Raw genomic sequence first — 26,283 nt, 5'->3', positions numbered from 1 at the left:
ATCAAGATGGAGTATTTAAAGCTTCCATGATTTTAGATGTCGAAATGGTCAAATGTCAACACTTTCATATGGTTGGAATCAACACAACCAACAAAGTATGACAGTCTGTCACTAAATAAGCATGCATATCAAACACTGAGTTTGATATGCAAGTGTGTGAACTCTGCATAGCTTTGTATTTGGAAATTTTACACAATGTCTAAACTGGCAACAGTCTGGTGTTAAGACTTCATTGTGGGGGAAGACATTCTTCTATTTTTTTTTATAGGATCTGACTTTCATATTTCCCTTGATGTTCAAGGGGACTTACGTGCCTATCATGTGTGAGGCCCTAGCATGTGTTAAGAGGTGTTTCAACCTCTAACATTGACAAAAATAAGGCCATTATGCAGACATAGAGATATATTTTTAAAATAACAGAAAGGATAGATATTAAGGCACATAAATATACCCGTCATTGCAGTGACAAGGTACCAGTGACCTGGGGAGGGAAGATGAAAAGGAGGAAATTCAGATACACAGTCTAGATTTTTAAACCAAATGAAGCCAATTAGTTCATTTGGATAGCTAATATGTTCATTGGAAATACAGCATGTTGCATCCTAAAAAGCTGTGTACCAGAGCTACCAGTGTGTTAGAATGTGATGGGTTAGGCTTGTTCTGGCATTACTTATAACAATAAAATCTTGTGAGTTACATTTGTGGAAGATAGGGAAATGTTTAAAGAAAATGAGCAGCTAGGTACTAGTGGCTCATACCTATAATGCTAGCTACTCACCAAGCTGAGATCTAAGGATTGTAGTTCAAAGTCAGACTGGACAGGAAAGTCTGTTAGATTCCCATCTCCAATAAACTACTCAGAAAAGGCCAGAAATGGCACTGGGGCTCAAGTGGTGGAGTGCCGACCTTCCTTGAGTAGAAGCTCAAGGTCAGAGCCCAGGCCTTGAGTTCAAGCCCTAGGATGGGGAAGGGGAGCGGGCAGGAATCAAATTGTTACTAAGCAATAGTTCAGACATGCTCAACAGCTGAATTAGGAATCTTAGGAGCTATTGCACATAACCTTATTTTTTCCATTGGGATCTCTTCAACTTTCTTGTAAAGAGTGCTACTCCATGTGATGAAATCCTTTTTGAAAGAAAACCTCTGCAGATACAGAAAATATTCAATGCATATGGAACTTCTGGTGGAAGAGATGCTTGTTACTTGGGTAAATAATTGGAAAAGACTTGAGAAACTTTTTGATGGATTTTATTGAAAAGGAATAAGACCACTGGGTGGGTCATGCTTGTAATTCTAGCTACTCAGGAGGCTGAGATCTGAGGATGGTAATTCCAAGCCAGCCCAAGCAGAAAAGTCCCCATGAGACCCTTACCTCTAATTAACCACTGAAAGTAGTGTTGTGGCTCAAGTGGTAGAGTACTAGCTTTGAGTGCAAAGAGGCTCAGGGACAGTGCCCAGGTCCAGAGTTCAAGTCCAACATCCAACAAACGAGAGAGAGAGAGAGAGAGAGAGAGAGAGAGAGAGAGAGAGAGAGAGAGAGAGAGAGAGAGAGAGAGAGAGAGAGAGAGAGAGAGAGAGAGAGAGAGAGAGAGGAGGGGGGAGGGAGGGAGGGAGGGAGAGAGAGAAAAGAGAGAGAGAGAGAGGGAGGGAGGGAGGGAGGGAGAGGGAGAGAGAGAGAGAGAAATAAGACCATTACAGATTTCATACAATGAAGGAATAAAAGAACTCTAGAGTCTAATGCTGCCTAGTAAGCCTCTCACATAACTGTCAATCTAAACTACTTCAAACTAAATAAAATAGAAAATTCAATTCCTCAGTTGTACTAGCCATATGCAAGCATTCAATACCTGCATATAGCTAGGGGCTCCAGCACTAGAGAGTAATATCACTACAGAAAATTTGATTGGACTGTGCTAGTCTAGATGAATAGTCTGAAAATAAGTTCTACCTTAGTGCCAATATTTGACAGTTCCAAACTTGGACAAATGAATGAGCCTCACTAGTACTATTTTCCTCAATGGGAAAATGAACATGAAACTGAAGGTTAGAAAACCAAAGATCCTTAAGAGAACTCTGAAGATATCATGAGGCTCAAACTCAGGGCCTGGGTGCTATCCTAGAGCTCTTTTGCTCAAGGATAGCTCTCTAGCACTTTAAGCACCACATAGCACCACTTTAGGTTTTCTGTTGGTTAATTGGATATAAAAAGTCTTAAAACTTGGGCCGGGAGTTTGGCCTAGTGGTTAAAGTGCTTGCCTAGCATGCATGAAGACCTGGGTTCGATTCCTTGATACCACATACATACAAAAAAGCCAGAAGTAGTGTTGAGACTCTAGCCTTGAGAAAGTCCAAGGACAGTGCTCAGGCTCTGAGCTCAAGCCCAGGACTGGCCAAAAAAAAAAAAAAGACAAAAAGTTCCACAGGTGATTCCAGTATACACTCACAGTGTTGCGAGTCTCTGAGTTAGTGAAACTCTTCAAACTTTAATATTGCTTCTTGTCAAATATGCATTAAGTCTGACTTTGATATAGAAAAAGAAGACTGGGTGGCATCTAGATAACAATTTAAATAGACAGTAGAAAGAAAAATGAAGTCAAACACAAGAATTATTTCCTGGATAAAGGAAGCATTTATGGTACTATATGAGCTAATATAGCATCAGAGATAAAGCAGAGGGGGAAAAAAACAGGCTAGGAGAAAAATAAGCAAGAAGAAACTGTTCTAGTAATGAGCAAACTGAAGATGAAATAAATGCATTTCAACAAATTGGCTGTAAAACACATGTTATTTTCCCCCATTAACTTACATCATAAAAGTAAAAAGGGGCTTTTGGAGAAAGTAGGGGATCCTTGAGGAGATTGAAGGCTGGGAAGATATTAAGTGAAGGCTAACTTAACTGTGGCAATTAGGAGCCTCTGCAGTGTGGGTTGTGGGACCTTTCACATCTCCTGTTTTCAGTGTACGTTGTAACCCAACAAGCTAGATTGTGGGATGAGTGGCTTTTGGCAGGTTTCATAATGTTGACCATCATCGCATGGGTGGCTAGAACAGAATAGTAGTAGTAGAGGATTTAGAAGGCCAGTCCTAGTGCCCAGGGTCATGTCTTGAGCTTAGGGGGAGTATCCAGGGAGTGGAAATAACTTGCCCATTTTCATTTAGCAGTTCCGTGATTCTGCAGGTTCTGTGATTCTAGAAAATATTTTCAGATCTTTCTCTTCCCTTTTTGCATTGGAGGATCAGGCCACACCTCCAGGGTGTTTACAAGTTAGACCTCTCACCAGTCTCTGAGTACGTTTTGGCTTATATGGTTTCCATGCCTGGATTACCAACCTTGACCTAGTCTCAAACCCTTTAAAAAGTTTTATATGACTGATGGCAACTTGCACAAATGGCATGTGCAACTAAAGTTGTGTATAATACAGTTTTCTGTATCATTCTCTTCTGCCATTTTACATTGGGCGATCCGTGTGTGTGTGTGTGTGTGTGTGTGTGTGTGTGTGTGTTCACACAATCATTGAACATTTAGCCTATGCCATTGCCTCCGTGTGAGCTTATTTCCCACCTTAATTTGAATACATTCTGACAATTACTACCAGAATTTAGCTATGATATCTTGCATTGCCAGATTGCATTACTTCTGTCTAAATAGTTCTATGGTCAAACCTTTAGGTTCTGTATATCAAATTGATTCCCTGCTGTATTGAAAGTGAAAGAAATACGAAGTCTGCAAAGCTTATTTAAACTGAGGACTGTCCATTGCCGGGTCCTCTAGAACTCATGTACATATGGTAGAAACTAGCCTTTTTGCCTGCCAGTTTTTCTAGTGATACAACCATTATTCTAGTTCTCTAATGACCTTGCTGTCTTTAAATTTCTCCCAGCACTCCAAATATGTGATTTGGTTGGCTAGCCTTTATTGTGTCTTAAAATGTCTACAGATAGCTTCAAAGAGCTCTCCTGAAGGTAGAAAGGTGAGGACTGCTGAGAGGCCTGCAAACTGGTCTTCTCTCCTCTCCCCATGACACCCTCAGTGGAGCAGCAGGCAGGCACAGATACTGATTGATGACAGGTAGGTTTGCAAATAGCACTATTAATAGGCTGGTCTAGGGGAGAAAAAAATAGTAATCTCACAAGAAGTCTGGAGATACCTGTGTCTTGGGTGTAACCTCCAAGATATACTCTGAGTAATCATTACACAATGTAATTGTAGGAGACCAAGCAACTTAGAAAATCTATTCCTGGTTTGCCTCTGACTCATTTTGTGGCATGGGCAAACCATTATTACTCTTTGATTTCATTGTCTTACTCATTCAATAAAAAGGGGAGAAGAAATAACATGTTTAAAAAGCACTCTGAAATTCTTCTGAAAGGAGGTCTATAAGTGCAGAGTACCATTGTTGTTGTTATTATTATTATTATTATTATTATTATTATTATTATTAGTGTCTTGGTATGATTTCATTTGAATGCCATGTAGGCCCCAGATGTTTCAGATTTTCCATTGATGAAATTACAATACACTTCCATCTCATCTGTTTCACAGCATTGGTAACCATTTAGCACATCTTCATTTTAACCTGTTAAAGTATGTGTCTAAAATAGATCTCATTAATAAAATACAATTACTAAATTAAATATATCCATACTGCGCTCTATTGTTTTTTTTCTTCCTTAAAAAATGTGGTTATCAACAACTACTAAATAAGACCTTTAATTACTGCCAATCTTCTCTTGAAAGTAACAACGCTTATCTTGAGTAGTTTGAACTGTAAGTGGTATTCAGTACACAGTGGGGTTGTAATACGATTATGAAGTGTACCAAGTTAGTGATAAATAAGCATGATAAACCATATATTTGTATTAGAAATAATATCTGAATTATCAACTGAATAAAAAGGCCACAGCTGTTAGTTCCTTGGAGTGTAGGTATATGATAAAAATAAAATACAGTTAAGTACAGTTGGAATAAAAAAATGTGTTTGCTTCCATATACAGTACAGAAACCTTTTACATTTAATGGGTTTTTGAGAATACAGCATTTAAATTACTGGGAGAATTAAAAGGTTTGCTTTGCTTTCTGACAGTAAGCTTTTCCAAATTTTTTTAAAATTTCTCAACTCATTCATCAGTAGAGACTTTTAGCTTTTCTATAAAATACTATCGATTTCCCCCAGATTTCTGGTAATTCTTCAATGGAGTAGTAATGGGAAAAAAGTGTTTTTTTAATTACATAAAATTTAGGCATAAGATCATGCAATAATATAATTTTCTTGTCTGTTTTTCTCTTTTCAAGTGTATTTTAATAATTAATTTTGGCCTTTTCTCTGTTTCACCATAGAGGTCCAATAAGGAGTAAATTATAGGCAATTATTTGTAAGATGTCCTAAGTTTGGGGCCAAGGAGAATGAAGTATAGCTGCCTGCCTTAGAATCTTAGATACAAGAGATTGCATAGTAGAAACCATAGTCATACATGCTTATCAGTTTTCCTGAAGACTACTTGAATCTTTAAATCAGATACTAATATTTCTTTAAGTGGATAAATAAGGAGAGACTTCTGATAAAAAGCTAAGTTTCTGCCCTTCCAAAATATGAGTGTGTCACTTAAGTAGGTCAACATTCTTGAATAGGCATAACTTGAGTAGTGACTGTGCAGTTTAGATCAAGTGTGGGCTCTCCAGTTTGCCATAGATCCCACTTCACTCATTTTTGTTACTTGTATGATCGCTGTAGACTTTGTTTACTAGAAAATATGTACATGTGTTTTTCTTTTTTTTGTCTTCTTTTTTTGGGGGGTCAGGATAATGTATAGAGAATTTAAAGTTACATTCATCGGGTAGTAGGTGCATTACTTCTCACACATTGATACCCCTTATCGTGTTTTTGTCCCTCCCCCCACCCAATCAACATCCCAATCATCTTCCCCTTCCCTTCCTTATTTCAAATAAACAAATATATATAATATACACAATCAACATATATAATATAATAAACAATATACAGTATACACAATGGAATTCTATGCTGCCATCAGAAAGAACAACATCACCCAATTTGTAAGGAAATGGAAAGATGGGGGAAAATCATATTAAGTGAAGTAAGCCAAACCCAAAGGTACATAGGCTCAATAGTTTCCCTCATTTGTAATAATTAGTCCAAACCCTGGACGCTCCTAGCAGAGGATTACAATAGCTCAAAACCTAGATACAAAAGGCCATGTAGGATGAGGCTAAATGAAAGGACCTCCAGAATATGGAAACAAGAGCCATATAATGTGTGATTGTTGTTCTTAATGTACTATGTTATTTCTCATCTCTTTTGTTGTCCCTTGGTTTTTTTCTCATAATGTTACAGTATCTTACCTTATTATCTGGTATAATGTATATATGTTTATTTGCAATAGGAAAGGGACAGGGGAAAAACAAGATGAGGGGAGGGGGTGTGGGAGGGAAATGGGGGCAAAAACATGAGAAGGGGTATCAATGTATGTGAAGTAATGCATCTTCTATCTGGCGAATATAACTGTAACCCTTCTATCAATTACAATAAAAATTTTTAAAAAGAGAGAAAAAATGCAGATAGTGATAGGTGCTGGTGGCTCATGATGCCGATAATCCTAACTTCTTAAAAAATTGAGATCTGAGGATCATGGTTCAAGCCTGCCTGGCCAGAAAAGTTTTAAGACTTTTTTTTTTGCCAGTCCTGGGCTTGAACTCAGGGCCTCAGCACTGTCCTTGGACTTTCTCAAGGCTAGAGCACTACCACTTGAGCCTCAGAACCATTTCTGGCTTTTTCCTATTTATGTGGTACCTCGGTCTTCATGCATGCTAGACAAGCACTCTACCACTAGACCAAACTCCCGGCCCCAAAAATGACATTTTGAGGACACTGCTTCAAAGAATTTCCCACATGTCCTAGTATGTTAACAGTGGCACTCTGCTGCAGTGGAAAAGGTATTTCCTTAGAATAAGGTTAGAAAGGCAGGCAAATCTCTAAGAGATGTTATTGCAGGTTGAAAGAAGGAAAAAAGTTTCCTGATTCAGAGCTAAAGACTGCTGCCAACAGCTTGTTTTGTTCCCAAAGATCAGCACACAAAAGTTCTACAGAGCTGGAAGGAAAAGATTTGGATGCTAAGTTAGTCTGGGGAGGGGAGGGGTGAGGCAGGGGCACGATTCCCATCATTCCTTTGGGAGCAGTAGAAAAATAACAAAACCCCTATGAAAGAGATGAGCAAGTGGGCTGTGAAAGGAATGACCCCTCACATATAGGGAAAGCAATTTGCATCTACAGATCTCATTGGTATAAACCGACCTCCTTCAAAGAGTGAAAACCTCAATGGAAAGCCACTATATACCCATGAAAAGCTTTGCCAGCTATTTGTTGAGCTGTATACAGACTAACAAACAGGAGTGGTTAACCTGGCGCACCATGCACTATAGAGATATTTTTTTTAAGTAGGCTTAGTCAGCTAATCTTGTTGAGATTTCTCTCATACTACTGATTTCTTATTCTCAAAATAAATTAAGAGGCTTCATTCAGAATTCCCTGTGGTCTACCAGCTTGAGTTTGTTGGGTGTCTTTGATTGTCTCTTGTCTTTAGATTCCCTGCTTGTCTCTTTAGATTTTGCTGTGCCCTTTGGTATTTCCCGTTAGTCCATGTCTGGAATAGCTAATCACATGGTAGCATAATTTCTGCCCGTACAAGGAAAAGCAGAACCTTGCTAATTCACACCAATGACTGAAAGACTCCTGTGTAAGTTACCGAATTATGCAAATGAGCAATAAGTGAAGAAAGATGATTCAAAATTGTATTTCATTCATTTATTTTGACAAGTGTAGTTTAGTCTTAATTATTTCAAAAATTTCTTTGTAGCATACTAATAAATTTACTATGGCACATTTGTTAAAAGGGATAAAGCCTTCACTAACAGAGACCAGAGTGCTCTCTGTTGAATAATTTCCAGAAGATTGACTCCGGTTCAGCTTCTCTTTTATCTTGGATTTTATTTACTTTTCAGCACTGACTTTTTATTGGTGAGATAATACATTTCAATAAAACAGGAATTATTTCATTAGTAAACGCTGACTTCAAAAAGGCTCTGTTTGTACTTTCATTGATGTTAGTTAAAAAGACTAAAATTAATCATGCCTTTACTAAAACATTTTTATATTCTACAGTCAAACATAATGCTAACAGGACTTTACTTCTGTCTTGTAAATGAAACCAATAAAAGGCTTTCATTCATCTTTTATTTTTAAGCTTTCTGACAAAGTATCACTATGGTGTCCAGGCTGGCCTTGAACTTGCCACCCTCCTGCCTCAGTCCCCAGAGAGTTCTGGGATTACAGACATGTTCTATCACACCCAGCCATTCACCTCTTTTAATTCCTATTTGGTTTTGTTTTGTCTTATCATACTTCTTTCTTGTTCAGTTAAAGATCTGCTTTAAGATAAGTGGATACATCACAGAATGCAACATTTTCATGTCAAAATACTTACATTATTATATTCTGAGTTAAATTATTTAAGATAGGAAAACATTTTGATACTCTTTTAACACATGTATCCTGAAGGATGGATCAATTTTTTTCAAAATACCACCACTGGTTAACAATGGGGAGTTAAGAGGTTGCCCTTCAAATGTACAGTCCTAGGCTGTACTATCATCTTTAACAAACACTGTTAAACTAAACATTTGCTTCAAACTCAAACATTTCTTAAATGACGCTTCTTCGATTTATAAGGATTGCATAAGCAACAGAATGCTTATATTAAAAAAGAGCACTTTGTCTCAAAGTACACACCTACATCTGTGCTTATTAAAATCTCTCCTAGTCTTCAAGACCCAATTGAGATTCCATTTCTACCTGGAAAACAATGCATAAGTTCAGATACCATCGGACTTCATACCATTCAGTTCTTAATTTGCCTTTAGTTTGAAGTTTGCTTACTATCCTAGGAGCAGGGTAGGTTGGCACAGAACAAAAAGCACTGGGCTACCTTTGGAAAGTAATTTTATCCCCCTCCTTCTTTTTTTTCTTAAATCCTAAAAATATTAACTATCCCTATCCAATGGGAATGTTTTGGGAAAAGTAGAAAAAAATAAGGATGTTTGATTTTGATGTTCTAAGGAATTACACTATTTGAGTTCTCCCTTGAATCAATCATATTTCAATCAATACATCTGTACACACTTGTGTACCACCCAACTTACTTACTTATGAGTTTGTAAGCTAAATCAAACTTCCATATAAAAGGGTATACATGAATCCTTTGTCTATCTGAGCCTGACTTACTTCACTTAGCATATTTTTTTCTAGGTCTTTCCCTTTCTTTACAAATGGTACAAAATCATTCTTTCTAATGGATGAGTACAATTCCACTGTGTATGTATGTACACCCCCCCCCAACACCCAAAAGGTGTAGATGACTGTAGAGAAGAAGGGTGAAATGCAGACAAGAATCCAATGTATTTCAATGTGTGAGAAGTAATGCACCTACCACCTGGCAAATGTAATTGTAACCCCTCTATACATTACCCGGACAATAAAAAATTAACATAAAAGAATCCAATGTAGCCTACAGAATTGAGAAGAGCGAGGGGAGGGGTGGTTAGAGGAGGGGTCGGTGAGAATGCTGAAAGGGGTGACGTCAATCAAGATATATTACATTCATAACTGCTTTGTGAAGTAGCAACTCATTTGCATAAATACTTAACGCTAATAATAAAAAATTAAAAATAATGGATGTACGGTATTCTCAAACTTACATAAAAATTTGCTTTGCGATTCCAGTTGTGAGTTTTTAAGCGCAGCTAATTTATGCCTTTAAGGTCCAAGGGATGATCCTAAGGCTTAGAGTTGGCAGACTAAGGAAAGGAAAATTAAAGACTTCTCAGGGCATTTTCCCCGAGAAAATACAATTAATGTTCATTCTTTCTGGATACTATCCTGTTGGCCACAGGGTAAAAGAATTCAGAAGAACTGAAGTAAATTCATGGCAACTACAGGAAGAGCTACTTTAAGTCAGCTGGGTGCTGGTGGTTCATGCTTGTAATCCTAGCTACTCAGGAAGTTGAGAAGAGAAACCTGGTTTGAAGCCAGCCCAGCCAGGAAGTCCACGAGACTTTTATCTCCAATTAACCACCCCCCCAAAAAAACCCACAAAAACAAACCATAAGTGGGGGCCACAGCTTAAGTGGTAGAGCACTAATAGCTCTGAGAAAAACAAAAGCTCAAGGACAGCACTCTGGTGCTGAGTTCAGGCCCCAGCACAGAACCAACACAGACATACACACAAAAGAATAAATTCAGTTTCTTCGTACATGAGGGGTAGCTTTACAGATGTGATAGTACAACATAAAATAATAAATGAAAATGAAGTAATAATATGAAAGTAAATATCAGATCTACAGTGTAATTAATGGGAAACACCATGAGGCAATTATAGACTACAAAATTATGGCTGATTCCTTATATAATTATGAAAAATCTGAAGAATGATACAGAATGATGAAAACATATTCCAACATAAAGAAAAGGCAAGAACTGAAAGCAGAATAAAACAAAACACCAGTTTAAACATTATGTAGCTTTTAAAATTAAACCTGCACTAGTTGGTAATAATAAAGAAAGGAAAATATAAACCACAAAAACAAAAACAAAAACAAATTAAAAGGCTATGTAAGAGGCAATCCTATAAATACTATGAAAACATGAGCAGAAATGTTACCACTGTACAGTTAACGCAAGCAAGAAATGATCAAGACATTAAATTCTAGGCCACATTTAAACTACTTAAAACACAGTCCCAGAGACAGACTAAACCTGTTTAAATCTCAAAATCTGACCATGAAACAATTCTTAATGACTGTAATTCCTCTAATTTGCTTGAATCCAATGGGACTGCTGTTTCTAAATTGCTTTTTTTGTGTGTGTGCCAGGCCTAGGGCTTGAACTCAGGACCTGGGTGCTGTCCCTGATACTTTCTGCTCCAGACTAGCACTCCATCACTTGAACCACAGCTCCTCTTCTGGCTTTTTGGTGACTCTCAGATCTCAGAATCCTAATGAGCTAGGATTACAGGCATGAGTCACTGCTACACAGCTATTTAAGAATTTATCCCTTTCTCCCCCAGTGTTGAGGACTACAGTTTGGGCCTTGCACTTGCGAGGCCAATTCTCTTCCAGGGAGTTAAATCCCAAATACTGTGTAGGATAAAAAAATCCTATTTATTAGACATTTTAGCTTGTACAAAAAATTACAAAGTCAATAATTAATTCTAAAAACTATACAAGCATGTCTCTTTAAAACCAAAATGGATTGTCACCTGTTTCTAAGACTAGCACTTACATAATATTTAAAGCTGCTTTTAAAAAAGTAACCATGATTCATTTTAAGTAGTTGTTTCAATACATTTCAAACATTAATTTAGAAGAAAGAAAATGCAACGTAGCTATATCAAACCTCAAGTGCTTATTAATTTAGTTATGTTATAAAAGACTATATATAATATATAAATAATGCACGTTACACAAACATCAATCACCTAATATTCATTTCTATACCTTCTTAACCAAAAGGCCAAGATGTGATGAATACTCATTTCTGAAACTTATAGAACATTCTTTCATGATAAAGGATCTATTCTCTCCTTTGCCATGAGTATTATAAGCCCTTTCCTCCTAATTAATGTGCAATTAATTCAACCAACCTCCAATTAGCCTTCTACAACACTACCCCACTTCGACAATAAAGCAGCCTCTAAACTGAGTTTTAAACCTAGGCTAAAATAGACTCTTACAGACCAAAAATGGTTCTGGGATTTCTTTGTAGTGTAATTTAGATGTCATATCTAATTTGCTGTCATGACTATTGTTTCACTGTGCAATTTGTATGTCGTTTTGAATGGTAAAGGCATCATAGCTTTATTGAATTAAACCTTCTGTCTTTATTTAGGGTCTGATGTTACATGTTTGTGCATTTATATTTGTGCCTCAAAAGCTGCTTGACATCCAGTAGAAAAAGAACATGCTCTTTTGATAGGTTTGCTTAAATCGCAGCAAATATAAACATAAATTGGAAAAATCCTCTCCAAACTAAAGAAGCAGAATAACTATTATTTTTGCCCTTACAGGGCAGAGATACCTAAATGTGCTATTTTATTTTCAAATTATAGAATGGCTGATAGTTCTTTAACCTAAAAGCCTTTATGGTTGATTGTACACATCCATTTTTTTTTTTAAACCAGTCTCGGGCTTGAACTCAAGGCCTGCACACTGTCCTTGGACTTTCTCAAGGCTAGCACTCTACAACGTGAGGCACAACGCCACTTCCGGCTTTTTCTGTGTATGTGGTACCAAGAAATTGAAGCTGGGGCATCATGCATGCTAGGCAAGTACACTACCACTAGGCCACACTCTCAGCCCAAATCCATTTCTACCCCTAAGAAATGCACTTTTCAGTCTTTGTGAAGCCTATCTCAAATACAAGATATTCTTCTACATCTCACAAAGAAATGAGAACATTCTTTGACTTTAGCTCATAAAAGGACAAAGGCTATCTCACCCATTCCATAAGACTCAATTTAGCATTGATCTGTCTATATGTAGTTGTCTTTTTGGTCCTGGCCTATGAGTTCAAGTTCAAAAGTCAGCTAAGAAGACTAACCACAGTGGAAAGCCTCCCACTAGACCACTGGAATAGCCTTTTAAGTAATTTTTAGTGCATGAAATTTCATAAAGTTTTTACTAGATAATTACACTTCCTGATTTTGTAATTAGTGGAAGTACATGCAATTACATAATAATTATGATAGTAATTACGTAATTAAGATGTATAATTATGTAGTAAAAAACATCATGGAAATAAAACTATCTACTGTGTAAGCACAATACATTTTAAAAGTAAATTCACTAGCTCGACTGTTTAAAAATACTTTTCTTCAAAATAAAGTGATTAGCTCATATTATGATCTAACTGCTTGAAAATAGTTTAATATTTTCTCCTTCATTGGTGATAGAAGTGTGTATTTTCAAAGTACATGAAAGAAAATTTTATCAGGTTGTTCCCAATCTCACTATTCAAAAGAATGACAATACCTTTTGCAATTGAAGACCACCCAAGTTTGCTTTATTACCTCCATACTGCAACACCTGGTGTCCTTATTTGTGTTGCTGAACTATCACTGTGAAAGGGAAAAGGAAGTGGCAGGCTCAAAGAAAAGGCACATAATTCAAATCCAGAAGTTTGCTGTCCAAATATATAGCAACTTTCATAAACTAACTTAGCTTGCCTAAAGAGAACAGAAGAAAATGTACAGAGACAAGATGCTTCTATTTCAGGGCAAAGCAATTAAGGTCACAATTTCCTGGGAAAATGTGCTTTCTCTTCTGTTATCCTGTAAAGTCATCTTTAGTTAAAAACAAAACAAAAATGAAAACAAAATTGGCAGTCCTCAGAGAAATGAAATGTGATGGGGATCCATGGTACCAATAGAAAATATTATTGTCATTACTGTAGTGAGCATAGAAACAGCACACAAAAGTCAGCAATAGCAGGAAAAGTAAATCTCAACGCTTTACTCATTTATTTATTTTCCTGATACCAGTATCTGAACTTCCTGGGATTGCTTGCTTGCTTGCTTGCTTTGCTGGCTCCCTACCATTTCAGCCACACGTTCACCTCAGCTTTTTGATGGTTATTTTCAAGATAGAGCATCACAGATTTTTCTGACTAGGCTTCAAACTATGATTCTGTGGACTGTAGCTTCTTGAGTAGCCAGGATTATAAGCATGAGCTACTGGTGCCTGGTTGCAGAGGACATTTTAATGGCAAAAATGTAAGCAAAATAATTGTGTTTCTATTAAAAAGTAGTTCAAGACCATGACATTTTCACAAACACAATAAATCAATGCTGTAATAAAGTTCAGGAAGGAATGAGTGGCCCTTACATGAAAAGAGTAGAGAGCTATATTCCAGTTCTCTCATTAAGCTCCTAAATTGGAGAAACTGAAAGCTATTTTGAAAAGTTTGAATTTGCTTCTCCTGTGTTCCTTCCAAATAACAAGAAACAAAGTGGAAGAGCTTTTGTCCCTTCTTGGGCCTTTGTTAGCTCAAAAGACTAGGCTGCGACAAGAATATTACCTTAAAATTGAGAAGTCCTTCTAAAAGCTGTACATTTGTCATTTTCTCATGTTTTACCAAAAAAGACAGCCTTAATAAATGAATTAATGAAATGGAAGTAGGCATCAGTTATCGAGAGGAGAATGTGTCAGAACAGGGCTTTCCAAGCTTTAATATGCCTAGGAATCACTTGAGGAATCTTGTTAAAATGGGAGTGCGACTGCAGTAGGTCTGGGAAGATCTAATATTTTACATTTCTAACAAGTTCCTAAATGATGCCTATGTTTCCGGTACACTGATCACACTTTGAGGAACAAGGTTACATTTGACTTGAGAAAACAAAATGTATGGAGAAAAAGATGATCTGAGTTCATTACTAGGTTATTTTCTTACTGAATTGTTTTATTACTTTTTGTTGGGTAATCTCTCATAACATTTTAGCGCTTCTAGTTTTTCTTTTAGTGCTGGTTCTGGGGCTTGAACTTGGGGCCTGGGCATTGTTCTTGAACTCTTTTGATCAAGATTACCAGTGCTCTACCACTTGAGCCAGAGCTTCACTTTTGGCCTTTTGGAGCAGTGAATTGGAGATGAGTCTTCTGGGCTTTCCTGCTCAGGCTGGCTTCAAATCATGATCGTCAGATCTCAGCCTCATGAGTAGCTAGAATTATGAGTGTGAGCCCACTGGTACTAGATTTGTCTTTGTTTCTTTTTGAGGCAAGGATCTCATTGTGTACCTCAGGCTGGGTTTGAACTCATGCTGTAGTATAGGTTAGTCTTGAACTCCTCTTTCCTTCTGATGGCATCATAAATACTATCAAGTCCAACTGAATTCTTTACTAAGAACCCTGGAAGTGGAGCACTGGCTCAAGTAGTAGAGTGCTAGCCTAGAGCAAAAAAGAAAGCAATAAATAAATCTGGCCGCTGGTGGCTCAAGTCTATAATCCTAACTATTCAGGAGGTTGAGATTTGAAGATTGCGGTTCAAAACCAGCCAGGCCACCAAAGTTCGCCAGACTCTTCTATATCTAATTAACTACCAGCGGCGCTGTGGTTCACATGGTAGAGTGCTAGCCTTGAGCTGAAGAGCTCAGGGTCAGCTCCGAGGCAGAGGTCAAGCCCCACAACGACCCCTCCCCCCTAAAAAGCAATGGATGCTTAATAATAACTTAGAAATTATCCTCCATCTCCTGACTAGTGGAGATTACAGATATGCAACATCACATTTGGCCCCTTTTTTTTTTTTTTTGCCAGTCCTGGCTTGAGCTCAGGGCCTGAGCACTGTCATTGGACTTTCTCAAGGCTAGAGCTCTACCACTTGAGCCACAGCACCACTTCTGGCTTTTTTCTATGTATGTGGTACCAAGGAATCGAACCTGGGTCTTCGTGCATGCTAGGCAAGCACTCTACCATTAGGCCCTGGCCCTTCTTCAGAGGGTTTCATTCTGGCATATCCTAAACTCTCACTTTTCTATTTTCTAAGTCCTTTATGCATATGTATAATCACTTTCAAATAATGAACAACTATGTAATTATGCTGTATATTTAGCCTCATATCCTAAGATAGTAAAACAACTAAGAACATTAGTTATTTGTAAAGAAAAATCAATTTTAAAGTTCTTTGCCTCAAAATCTATTTTGCGGGGCCAGGATTATGCCCTAGTGGTAGAGTGCCTGCCTAGCATGAATGAAGCCCTAGGTTTTATTCCTTGGTACTGTTAACATACACAGAAAAAGCTGGAAGTGGTGCTGTGGCTCAAGTGGCAGAGCATTAGCCTTGAGCAAAAACTGTCCAAAGACAGTGCCTAGGCCCCGAGTTTAAGCCCCAGGAGTGGGAAAAAAAAATCTATTTTGCAAAAAATTTGTTCAAAATTACTAAAGATATAAATTTAAGAAGAACAAACATGCTTGATTTAATTTGTTTACTTTTATATGTTTTTGGTATGTGTGAACTGCATTTTGTGTGCACTATGCCTGGTATTAGTTGTTAAAAGTACAAAAAAAAGTACAGAAAAGGCTCATTTTTAAAACCCACCATTTTTTTCAGTGAGCTAACTCAATCCATGGCTTTAAAAAGTGGCATAAGAAGTTTGGCAGTGGTGGCTCATACCTGTAATCCTAGCTACTTTGGAGGCTACAATCTGAGGACTGTGATTCAAAGTCAGCCTGGGCAGAAAAGTCTCCGTAAGACTCATCTCCAATTAACTACTCGAAAACTGACAGTGGAGCTCAAGTGGTAGAGCACTAGCCTTGAGCAAAAGAGCTCAGGGACAGAGCCCAGGCCCTGAGTTCAAGTCTCCAAAACCAACTAAAGTAAGAAAAAGTGGACCAGATAGATAGGTACTCTCCAACAAAGCCTTTGTTGTTGTTGTTGTTGTTCTAGTCTTGGAGCTTGAATCTAGGGCCAAGGAGCTGTCTTTCCTGCCTGGGCTGGCTTTGAATAAGATCTTCAAATTTCGGCCTCCTGAGTAGCTAGAATTACATAAATGAAACACCAGTGTCTGGATTACAACTTTATTTTTAATACTCAGGGTTTAACAGGCGTTAATTGTCTGAGAGGGACTCTGGTAGTTCTTTGCTTTTTTTACTCCAGTCTTCCTTTTTTTTTGGTTGGTTTCTGGGCCTGGACGCTGTCCCAGTATCATTACTCCAGTCTTTCTACAACAACAAAACTCTCACTTATGTTTTAAGCAGTTTGAGAATACAGTGGAAATCCTTCACATTGAAACTTGTCTTGAGATCCTTAAAAATCTCCAATTCCCCATCCAGACTAAAGCATGTCATTTCTTCTACAAAACTCTTAGCTTCTGGTTTTAAAAAGATACCACCCTTTTAGACCCCTTCATGGTTTGGTCCGAGCTATTGTCTTTCTTTCAGAGACCATTTTCAAAGAAGTAATACAACTGTTAGCACTTTATGAGTGCAACTATTCAGCTGATAGTGAGCAGAACAGGACCTTGCAGCAGTGTGAGTGCCACAGCAGCGAGCTTGGTTCACTCACTAGTTAAGTGACCTGATATTTCTTCACTTCAATTCAAATGTGGCATCAGCAAAATGATAGGTACATGCCACTTGCCTCCAGTAGCACTTACAAAGAGTTGAAGAGCTACTTTCAATCTGCAAATGTCAAGGAACTCTCATAACTTTATGGCAGGTCTGACTCAAGTCAAGCAATACATGCAGTTCTGGAACTTTACCTAAAATTGCTCCCCACTCATGACCAGAACTGTTTCCTAGGACTAATTGTTTTAAAGTTCTTGAAATGGCTTATAGGATCTTATTTTCCACTAAGAACTCTCACCAAATATTCAGTGAGCTGGCTATAAGAATCAACTCTCAGTCTCAACGAACTTAGTGAGAAAGAGAAAGAATAATAAAACAATTCAAGACAACTTCAATGAGAAGGGTACACAAGAAAGTCATATAGGAGAGCAAAAGCAGAAAATATTTATGTAACTCAGTTCCTTAATCAATATAATGGGCACGATTGAGTGCTGCATCACAGGGCTGTTGTGTGTACCTGTGTCCCACATGTGATAGGACATTAGAAAAATGTAAAGCACCATCCAAAGGAACACAGAAATTGGAAATGCCGACAGACATTACCATCCTAAAGAAAAGGCAGAATAGGCAATAACATGGATAGAGGCTGGGTTCTAGTGGCTTACACCTGTAAGCTTAGCTACTCAGGAGGCTGAGATCTGCAGATCATGGTTCAAAGCCAGGCAGGAAAATCTGTGAGAGTCTTATAGGCAATTAACCACTAGAAAACCAGAAGTGGAGCTCTGGCTCAAAGTGGTAGAGTGCTAGCCTTGAGCACAAAACCTCAGGGACAGCATCCCAGCCCTGAATTCAAGCCCCATGACTGACAAAAAATAATAAGATGAATAGGTAACTTTAAGAAAGCTAATAAGGAAACAACTGAGAGCAAAGCTCAGGAGAAGTGAAAGCATTTCACCTGGGTGAGGGCCTGAGGCACAAAGCTACCTCTACAGGCACAGTGTATGAGGCTGAGCAACAGCAGGCTGCCCACAAGCCTTTGTGAAAACCGAGGGTGAGCTGAAGATAGATCTTCTAGGTTTCAAGACATTCCTATTAAGAAGTCAGGCTTCCTAACAGATGCTGCATGTAAGGTAAAGTCACCATCTATTTTAACTTGTGCTGCAACTCTAATTACTTCTTTTAACAGTGCTAAATCCTTGTGCTCCAGTTCTGGCAGACAAATGCCAGATGGGGTTTATAGAAAAATTCACCAAGTAGAACATCTGTTATGGTAGACTCCAAAACTGATGCTGAAGTATAGGAGAAATCTGAAACCTTTTCGTTTGAGATTATGAAGTTATGTGGAGGCATAGTCATTTTTTGGTTAATTTTTATTTCCATTTTTATTTTGCCCGTCCTGAGGATTCAACTCAAGATCTGGGTGCTGTTTTGGAGCCTTTTCTCTCAAGTCTAGTGCTCTAAAACTTTGAGCCAGAGCACCACTTCCAGTTTGCTGCTTGTTAATTTGAGATAAGACTTTCCTGCCCAGGCCGGCTTTAAAATGGAAATCCTCAGATCTCAGCCTTCTGAATAGCTAGGGTTATAGGCATGAGCCACTGGCATCCAATCACACCCTCTAAAGAGACAATTAAGTCCAAAATGGGTCTTAGGAAGGGCCCCAATCCAGTCATGGGTGCCCTAGTAAGAAAAAAAAGTGCAGAGTGAAGATATGGGAAAATGGCCATCTTCAAAGCCAAGGAGAGATGCTGCAGATGACAACAACCTTGATGTCACAATAGAGGCTAGAAAGCAAGCCTACAGAACTGTAAGAAAACACTCTTCTACTCTTTAATCCACCCAGTCCACCCGGTCTGTGGTAGTTTGTAGTAGGATAGTATTGTTAGCTTGCTAGGACTACTGTAACAAATAGCTGACACATGATTAAGAGGAGGTTAGCATTTGGGAAGAAAGAGTAAGAATGGAAAACAAATTTCTGTCTAGAAATAAAGACTAAACCTTGAAGTAAAATGGCAAGGAGTGGCTCCTTCTCTTTGTTTCTGAGGCAACTGGACCAGGTTGATGATAACATGCAAGCCATAGTACATATCAGGCCATACCATTGCTGCGGAATCACTCATTGCTGCTGAATCTTCTTTCCCCAATTCACTCTAAACTCACCCAGGGCAGGGAGTAGCAGCTATCCATCTTGCTTCCCCTAACACAGGATCTACAGGTATATATTCTTTTTTTTTAAACTGTTGTTGAATAAGCAACACAAAAAAGGTTCCATTGAGAAAAGTAAAAGACTTTCCCCCCCCCTTCCTGTATTTTTCAGCAGACCTAAATCTAGGCAACTAGGCAAAGATTTGAAGTGATGTACCATTTCCCAAACTGTTCACTTATCCCTACTCAGGCCAAGGCACCATGGGATGAGGCAGCCAACAAGGACCATTTCGTGCTGCTATCCTGGAAATGGATTTTTACTTCATCTATTGCCACAATGTTCTTCTAAAACCTCCTTTGGACCTATTATGCCATCTGTGTACATTCTGGAGCGGTTACGGTAATAACGCCAAAGCCCACAGAAATAAGATTTTTAAAATGTTACGTCGTTACAGTGAACATGCAGTAAACACTTCACCAAAGTGAATAACAGTCCTTTACCATTTTAAAGGAAAGGGAAAAATACCAAATGGGGTTAATTCACATTATGGACTAATGGCCTGTAAACTTTCATTTGAAAGCAAAGCACATAAAAAGCTTTGACACAGCTACTTTTCACTGTAAAAATAAATAAACCTCTTTCAAATAATTTGTATGTGTTTTTCCCCCAAGTCAAGTCAAACTGCCACGTTTCAAACTAAAATTAAACCCACCATCTTGTTACAACTCTGAAAATGTGGGTTTTATAATGGAAATGGTAAAACAGTTTCAGTGAAGGAAATGTTGCTAGGAACTGACAGTAAAGAAAAGACTCTTCAACAAGACTCCATATACCAACAACATGGTACTTGTTGACTGATGATGCTAGGATTTTTCATTCTAATGATACCACTGTCATTTTTCACAAGTTTTTTGATGTTAACATCTACTGGTATTCTGGTCTTGGTTCAAATTGAGGAAATATACCTGTACTGCAGTTTGAACAGATTTTAAATTCCTTTTTTTTTTTTTTTGCAGTTTTGGGGCTTGAACTCGGGGCCTGAGCACTGTCTTTGGGTTTTCTCAAGGCTAAAACTCTACCACTTGAGCTACAGCACCACTTCTGGTACAGAGGAATTGAACCTGAGTCTTCCTGCATAGTAGGCAAGCACTCTATCACTAGGCCACACTCCTGGCCTTTAACTTCATTTTTTTACGTTTTTTTTTTTTTTTTTGCCAGTCCTGGGCTTGGGCTCAGGGCCTGAGCACTGTCCCTGGATTTTCTCAAGGCTAGGGCTCTACCACTTGAGCCACAGCACCACTTCTGGCTTTTTGCTATATATGTGGTACTGAGGAATCGAACCCAGGTCTTCATGCATGCTAGGCAAGCATTCTACCACTAGGCCAAACTCCTGCCCCCCCTTAACTTCAGTTTTAAGAAGGCCTTCCTTGAGAAACAGAGAAGACCGAATTTCAGTTCCTCTTAAAAAATAAGAAGTGAGTTTTTATACATATTATTAATGACTTAAGTATATAGAACTCCCCCCTTATAATTTATTTTCCTCGGCACCACAGACTATTTGTTCTTCCATGTCCTCTATGGTTTGTATTAAGTTCTTTTTTAAAAATCTAGAATCCATTAAACTTATCTGTTCAGGGTAGCCAGGAGAGAGGTTTCCAAACTTTTCTTTTTTTTTTTTTGCCAGTCCTGGGCTTGAGCACAGGGCCTGAGCACTGTCCTTGGACTTTCTCAAGGCTAGAGCTCTACCACTTGAGCCTCAGCACCACTTCCAGCTTTTTTTCTATGTATGTGGTACCGAGGAATCGAACCCAGGTCTTCATGCATGCTAGGCAAGCACTTTAACCACTAGGCCAAACTCCCGGCCCTCCAAACTTTTCTTTTTCTTTTTTTTTTGTCAGTTGTGGGACTTGAGCTATGGGCCCGGGCATTGTCCCTGAGCTCTTCAGCTCAAGGCTACTGCCCTACCCCTTGAGTCACAATGCCACTTCTGGTTTTCTAGTGGTTAGTTGGAGAAAAGAGTCTCATGGGTTTTAGTGGCCGGGCTGACTTTGAACTGAGATCATCAGATCTCAGCCTCCTGAGTAGCTAGGATTACAGGTGTGAGCCACTGTGCCAGGCTAAGGGGTTTCCAACCTTGGCTGCCTAGTAGAATTATCTGAAAGGGCTTTCTAAAAATTTATCAGTTCCTAAGCTTTATATCATACCTGAATTTGAGTGTCTGAGCACAGAATTCGTGGACTTGGATTCTGTACTATGGCCCAAGCAACACAAAGGAGATTGTTATCAGATGTCATTTATTAGGAAACTTCTGCATCAGATCCCCTGGTATTTATGAATCAGAATTTGAGTTTAAATTCTACCAGTAAGCTAGGCACTAGTGGCTGGCTCATGTCTGTAATCTTGCTGCTCAAGAGGCTGAGATCTGAGGATTATGGTTTGAAGCCAGCCCTGACAAGAAAGTCCATGAGATTCTTATCTCCAATTAACCCCCCCCCACACAAGCTAAAGTGGAGCTGTGACTCAAAGTGATAAAGCAGTAGCCTTGAGCTAAAAAGCTGGGATAGCATCCAGGCCCTAAATTCAAGCCCCAGGACTGTCACACACAGACACAGACACATTGCGCCAGTAACAAATACTCTGATACCACTTAACATTATAGCATGATCTGCCAATGCCCTAAGTGTGTAAAATTCACTCCTTCCTAAACTATAATTTAGGAATAATAAGCAGGATGAAGCTCAAAGAAAAAATGGTTTCAATAGCTCAAGTTCAACAAATAAAACAAAAGTGTTCTTGGAACATTTCACGAAGTTCCTTCTTCCAGACCCATACATTTTGTACCCTTCTTGTTTCATTTTATTTCATCTTCTGACAATGTAAATGAGCCTGTCAATTCACTTACTGCCATTTTTTTGCCCTGATTTGCTGAGTAGTATGTTAGAAACAGACAACAACAAAAAAGCATCCCATTTTTTAAACGTTTAAAATGGTATGACAGTAAACAGTATGAGTAATACAAATTCTAACAATAGCTTTTCTCCTTACAAGCAAAGAACTTCCAAATGGCTACCATATTTTCTCTTTTTATTTTCTTCAGGAAAACCCTGTATGCTACTGGATGTTCTCCAAGAAGCTGGGCTAAATCCCCAGATGTTCTGAATAATTCTCCATGTCTCCAAGAGTCACTAGACTTTTTGAAAACTGATGATGAATGACCAATCTGAACTCTCAGGGAAGAAATTCAGAGCTGTGTGAAGAGGACTATATCCCTGGGGAATCTAAAATCGTCTAGGGAACAATCTAGGATGGATAGATTCAGAAGAAAGTAATGGGGAAGCAAGTTCTAATATATTCATTACCCAAAACGGATAACTGATCTGACAAAAACAAACCATGTATCAGAGAATCAGTACTTAATTTATCCGACTCACAATCAACTTTAAGAAAAAAAAAATGTTGGGGCCAAAAGAAAACATCTATTAAGTGATACTAGCCGTGAACAAATTTCTAAAACCTGGTTACTAATTCTTCTGAAATAAGCTGTGGTGATGCTTGCTGAACATATAAAGACAAAAAGACTAATATTTAAGCCAAGTCTTTCCTTAGCTGTAAAATATTTTATATCCAAGGGCAGAGAAACCAACAAGACATTACTAATTTATGTCCTATTTGGAGATCAAACAAGTGAAGTTAATCATGTCTGGGGTTGAAAACAGACCAAATCAAGGGCTACATGGGCATTCTTATGTGAGAAAAATCCTGCAACAGTTGTAGATTTTTCTATGCTGTTAAGGTTGCCTCCAGTCCTAATACACCGACCAACAAAATGCTGAATTGATATTCGCTGACAAACAACATAAACACTCTGTAGGTAACTAATAAGAAAAATGTGTAAATTTGCCTTTTTTATTTTTTCCAGGTAATAGAAAAGTTGTCAATGTGATTTTCAGGTAGGAAGAAAAAACCATGCACTTGTCATGACATTTTCAAATACTTTAAGTTATGTAACAAAGCCTTTTCCCAGACCCATTAAGTCCCACGGTGCCTGAAGTCTTGTATAAGGAAACACCGGGTGCAGAGGGTTCCAGGCAGCAGCTGATCATATGGGCTGAGGTGCCTATATACTCTCTTAGGATGGAGTCAATAAAAGAACTCCACCCCATTCCCCTCTCTCAAAATGAACCTAGGCTTTTAGTGAACAGCAGAGACACACTCCAGGCCTATTTTTTTGTGGTAATATCTGGTTTTTGTAGGCCCAATGATCACGTTGCCTTATGCTTACTTTATTACAATTACTAAACTCTATAGAAAATAGCATTTTCAAAATATAGCACTTAAAGAGTCCTTTCTGAATCGTTCCTCCCCCAAAGCCTTGCTTTAATAGAGAACAATGAGAGACAGGCTGTGGGGGCCAAAACTGGGGATTCCTATGCCACCGCCCCTCATGCAGGGGATCCCTGTGTTCACAGAAGCCCCCACAGCCTGCTTCTGAGACAGCAGTGTGATGCTGCGTGAACAGCCTGACACAGTAGGTCTGGCTTTTATGATGCAAATTTCCACTTTAAACTCAAAGGTAATTACAGTATTTTAACGTACCTTTCTCATGATCGGCAAATTTCTCCAGTGCATAGTCCACATCAAAAATGTACCGGTAAAAGCACAGCTGGGTGTACAGGGACTTGTCAGAATACTGCAATATAACAGAAAATAAATGAATACTACTATTGGGCGGTGCAATGGAGATCACTCTCAGCAGAGTGTATTCCCTAATTTCAACTTCCATATCAAACAGCATCTTTTATTTTTCCTTTTAAAGAAAGGGGGTGAATAAGGAGAGAATCATACTAGTGGTTTGTCCTCCTCATAGAGCATACGTGTGTATGCTTTCATAATTCAGAATAAATCCCCACTTCGATCAGAGATTACTACTTGCGAAGCTGCAGACTGATTACTCCTGCTGTCAAAAAACTGATCTTGTCAAATTGTAAATTCCTATGCACTCGTGACAATTTGCACTATTAATTGGGAAAAGTGGTACTGTGCTTTCTTAACTGGGACCTGTCCATTCTAGTAGGAAGTTAAACAATCTGTGAAAACCATTTAACACATATTGCTAGACTATGTGCCCAAATGTCTGACTTGTGCTGACAATCCACTGCTGATACTCACAGATACAACACTGACAACACTGACAATTAAGCATAGACTCAAGTATCTTGCTTTTTCTTTTTTTTTTTTTTGCCGCTGTGGGGCTTGAACTCAGGACCTGTATGTTATCCCTGAGCTCTTCTGCTCAAGGCTACCACTCTACCACTTTGAAACCATGATCCTCACATCTCAGCCTCCTGAGTAATTAGGATTACACACGTGAGCCACCAGTATCCAGGTCAAGTATCATTTTGACCACTCTCGAAGTATGATCGTTGAGTAGTCTGTGAAGGGAAATAATCAAGTTTTCCATTCTCCCTAGCAAAACCACGGTTCATGACTTTGGCAAGTTCTAATTTAATAAAGCATAAGAGACATGTCTGTTCTACTGTTCATGCAACAAACAGAACACCAAACTATTTAGAGGTACTGTGTACTATCCTAAACTGTGTCTCATCCTGTGTGGGGTAAGCACAGGCAGTCACTTCGCCCACCAAGGGAACCAGCTGGTAATCGCATTCAAATGCACATTCAAATTTCAATTAACTGTTCTAGGAACTTTGTTTCCATCTTCCTGTAGGAATAGATACCTAAGAAACATTCTAGCTGGAGAATGATGAGTTCGAGTTGAGTTCTACCAAGGTGAAACAACAAACCTCTCAGAACTTCTCAAATGAGAAACTCAACACAAACTACCAGTTCTCCTTTGCTGCATAGAAATAATATATCATTTACCCAACATTGATTGAGCAACTACTATGTGGCAGGTCCAGCATCACTGATGATGGATACACAGTTCATTCACATAGTAAGCACTCTGTAGATGTTGGATGGATGAATGAATTGACAAAGGAATACAACAGCCAAGTCATTTGTACAAATGAAGCTGAGCCAGGTGGTATTCCAAGACTAGTATGTGACTAGGAAAATTACTATCTACAAGTGGCTGTGGAAATGGTACTAGTTTTGAAGGAAATCTTTTTCGGTAACTAAGTAGTAGATCCAAAGTGAGTCTCAGTGCTAGAGAAACAACTGAACTCGAGTTATTAGAGTTCATGATTCACCTTCCTGCTCACCCCCACTATAAAAGCTGTTACTAAATTTGGGGTATTTTAAACTTCTTTGGCCATGGTATCTATAAGGGTATCTATAAATATTAGGTTGCAGAAATAAGCTCACATGAAGCTATTCACCGGTCAGGGCTATTGTCTTTTGTGTGTGTGCATTCCCTTCTGTGACTCTCTCTTTACCTGAACCTATTTTAAAAAGTATACACCTAGAAGCCTATTTTATTTCTTATTAGCTATTCTACAATATGCATCATCATTATACTATTATACACCAGTTATTTTTAGCGAGTCCTGATTACTGCTTCCTGGGGGAAAAAAAGGAGGACGACAGCGATTAAGTTATTTGTTTAGTTTTTTAGATTCAGCAGTAATTGCTGGTACACATCTCCCTGACTGCACACATGCTGCAGGTTGAATAGAACACTGAAATTACCTCCTTCATAATAGTTTGTTTTGATAATGTATTGTGTGTCGAGATGATGAGAAACAGTTGCTGTCAATTTGATTAGCCATTATATTTTTATGTTAATTGCCATTATTGGGTCCATTCTGTTTAGTGTCACCATAGAAGCCATACAATGTTAGCATAAATAACAAATTGGAGTAAATTAGGAAGATATATTTTTGCCAATTCATTTTAATTGCCCCTCAGTCCTTCCGTTGGTTAACGCAGCTGTTGACCCATAATAAGCGCTGGGTCAATATAGCTGCTTGTCAATTCAGAAATGCAAAGTGCTGTGTTGCTGGTAATGGATATACAACAACCTTTGCCAGCCAACTGAAGCAAACGAGTGACAACC

General features: G+C 38.4%; 1 protein-coding gene across 1 annotated transcript in view; it reads right to left on the bottom strand.

The window, feature by feature from the left end:
- Nucleotides 1-26,283, bottom strand: part of Pola1 (DNA polymerase alpha 1, catalytic subunit) — a 314,550-nt gene that overhangs the window by 43,606 nt on the left and 244,661 nt on the right. The window contains exon 36 of the mRNA XM_090325812.1: nucleotides 23,862-23,955. Coding sequence (XP_090181938.1) covers nucleotides 23,862-23,955 — 94 coding nt within the window. The remainder of the gene's footprint in view (nucleotides 1-23,861; nucleotides 23,956-26,283) is intronic.

The sequence above is a fragment of the Megascapheus bottae genome, chromosome X (genome assembly GCF_031878675.1).
Source record: "Megascapheus bottae isolate mThoBot1 chromosome X, mThoBot2.hap1, whole genome shotgun sequence".
NCBI classification, from domain to species: domain Eukaryota; kingdom Metazoa; phylum Chordata; class Mammalia; order Rodentia; family Geomyidae; genus Megascapheus; species Megascapheus bottae.
This window is presented reverse-complemented; position numbering and strand designations above follow the sequence as displayed.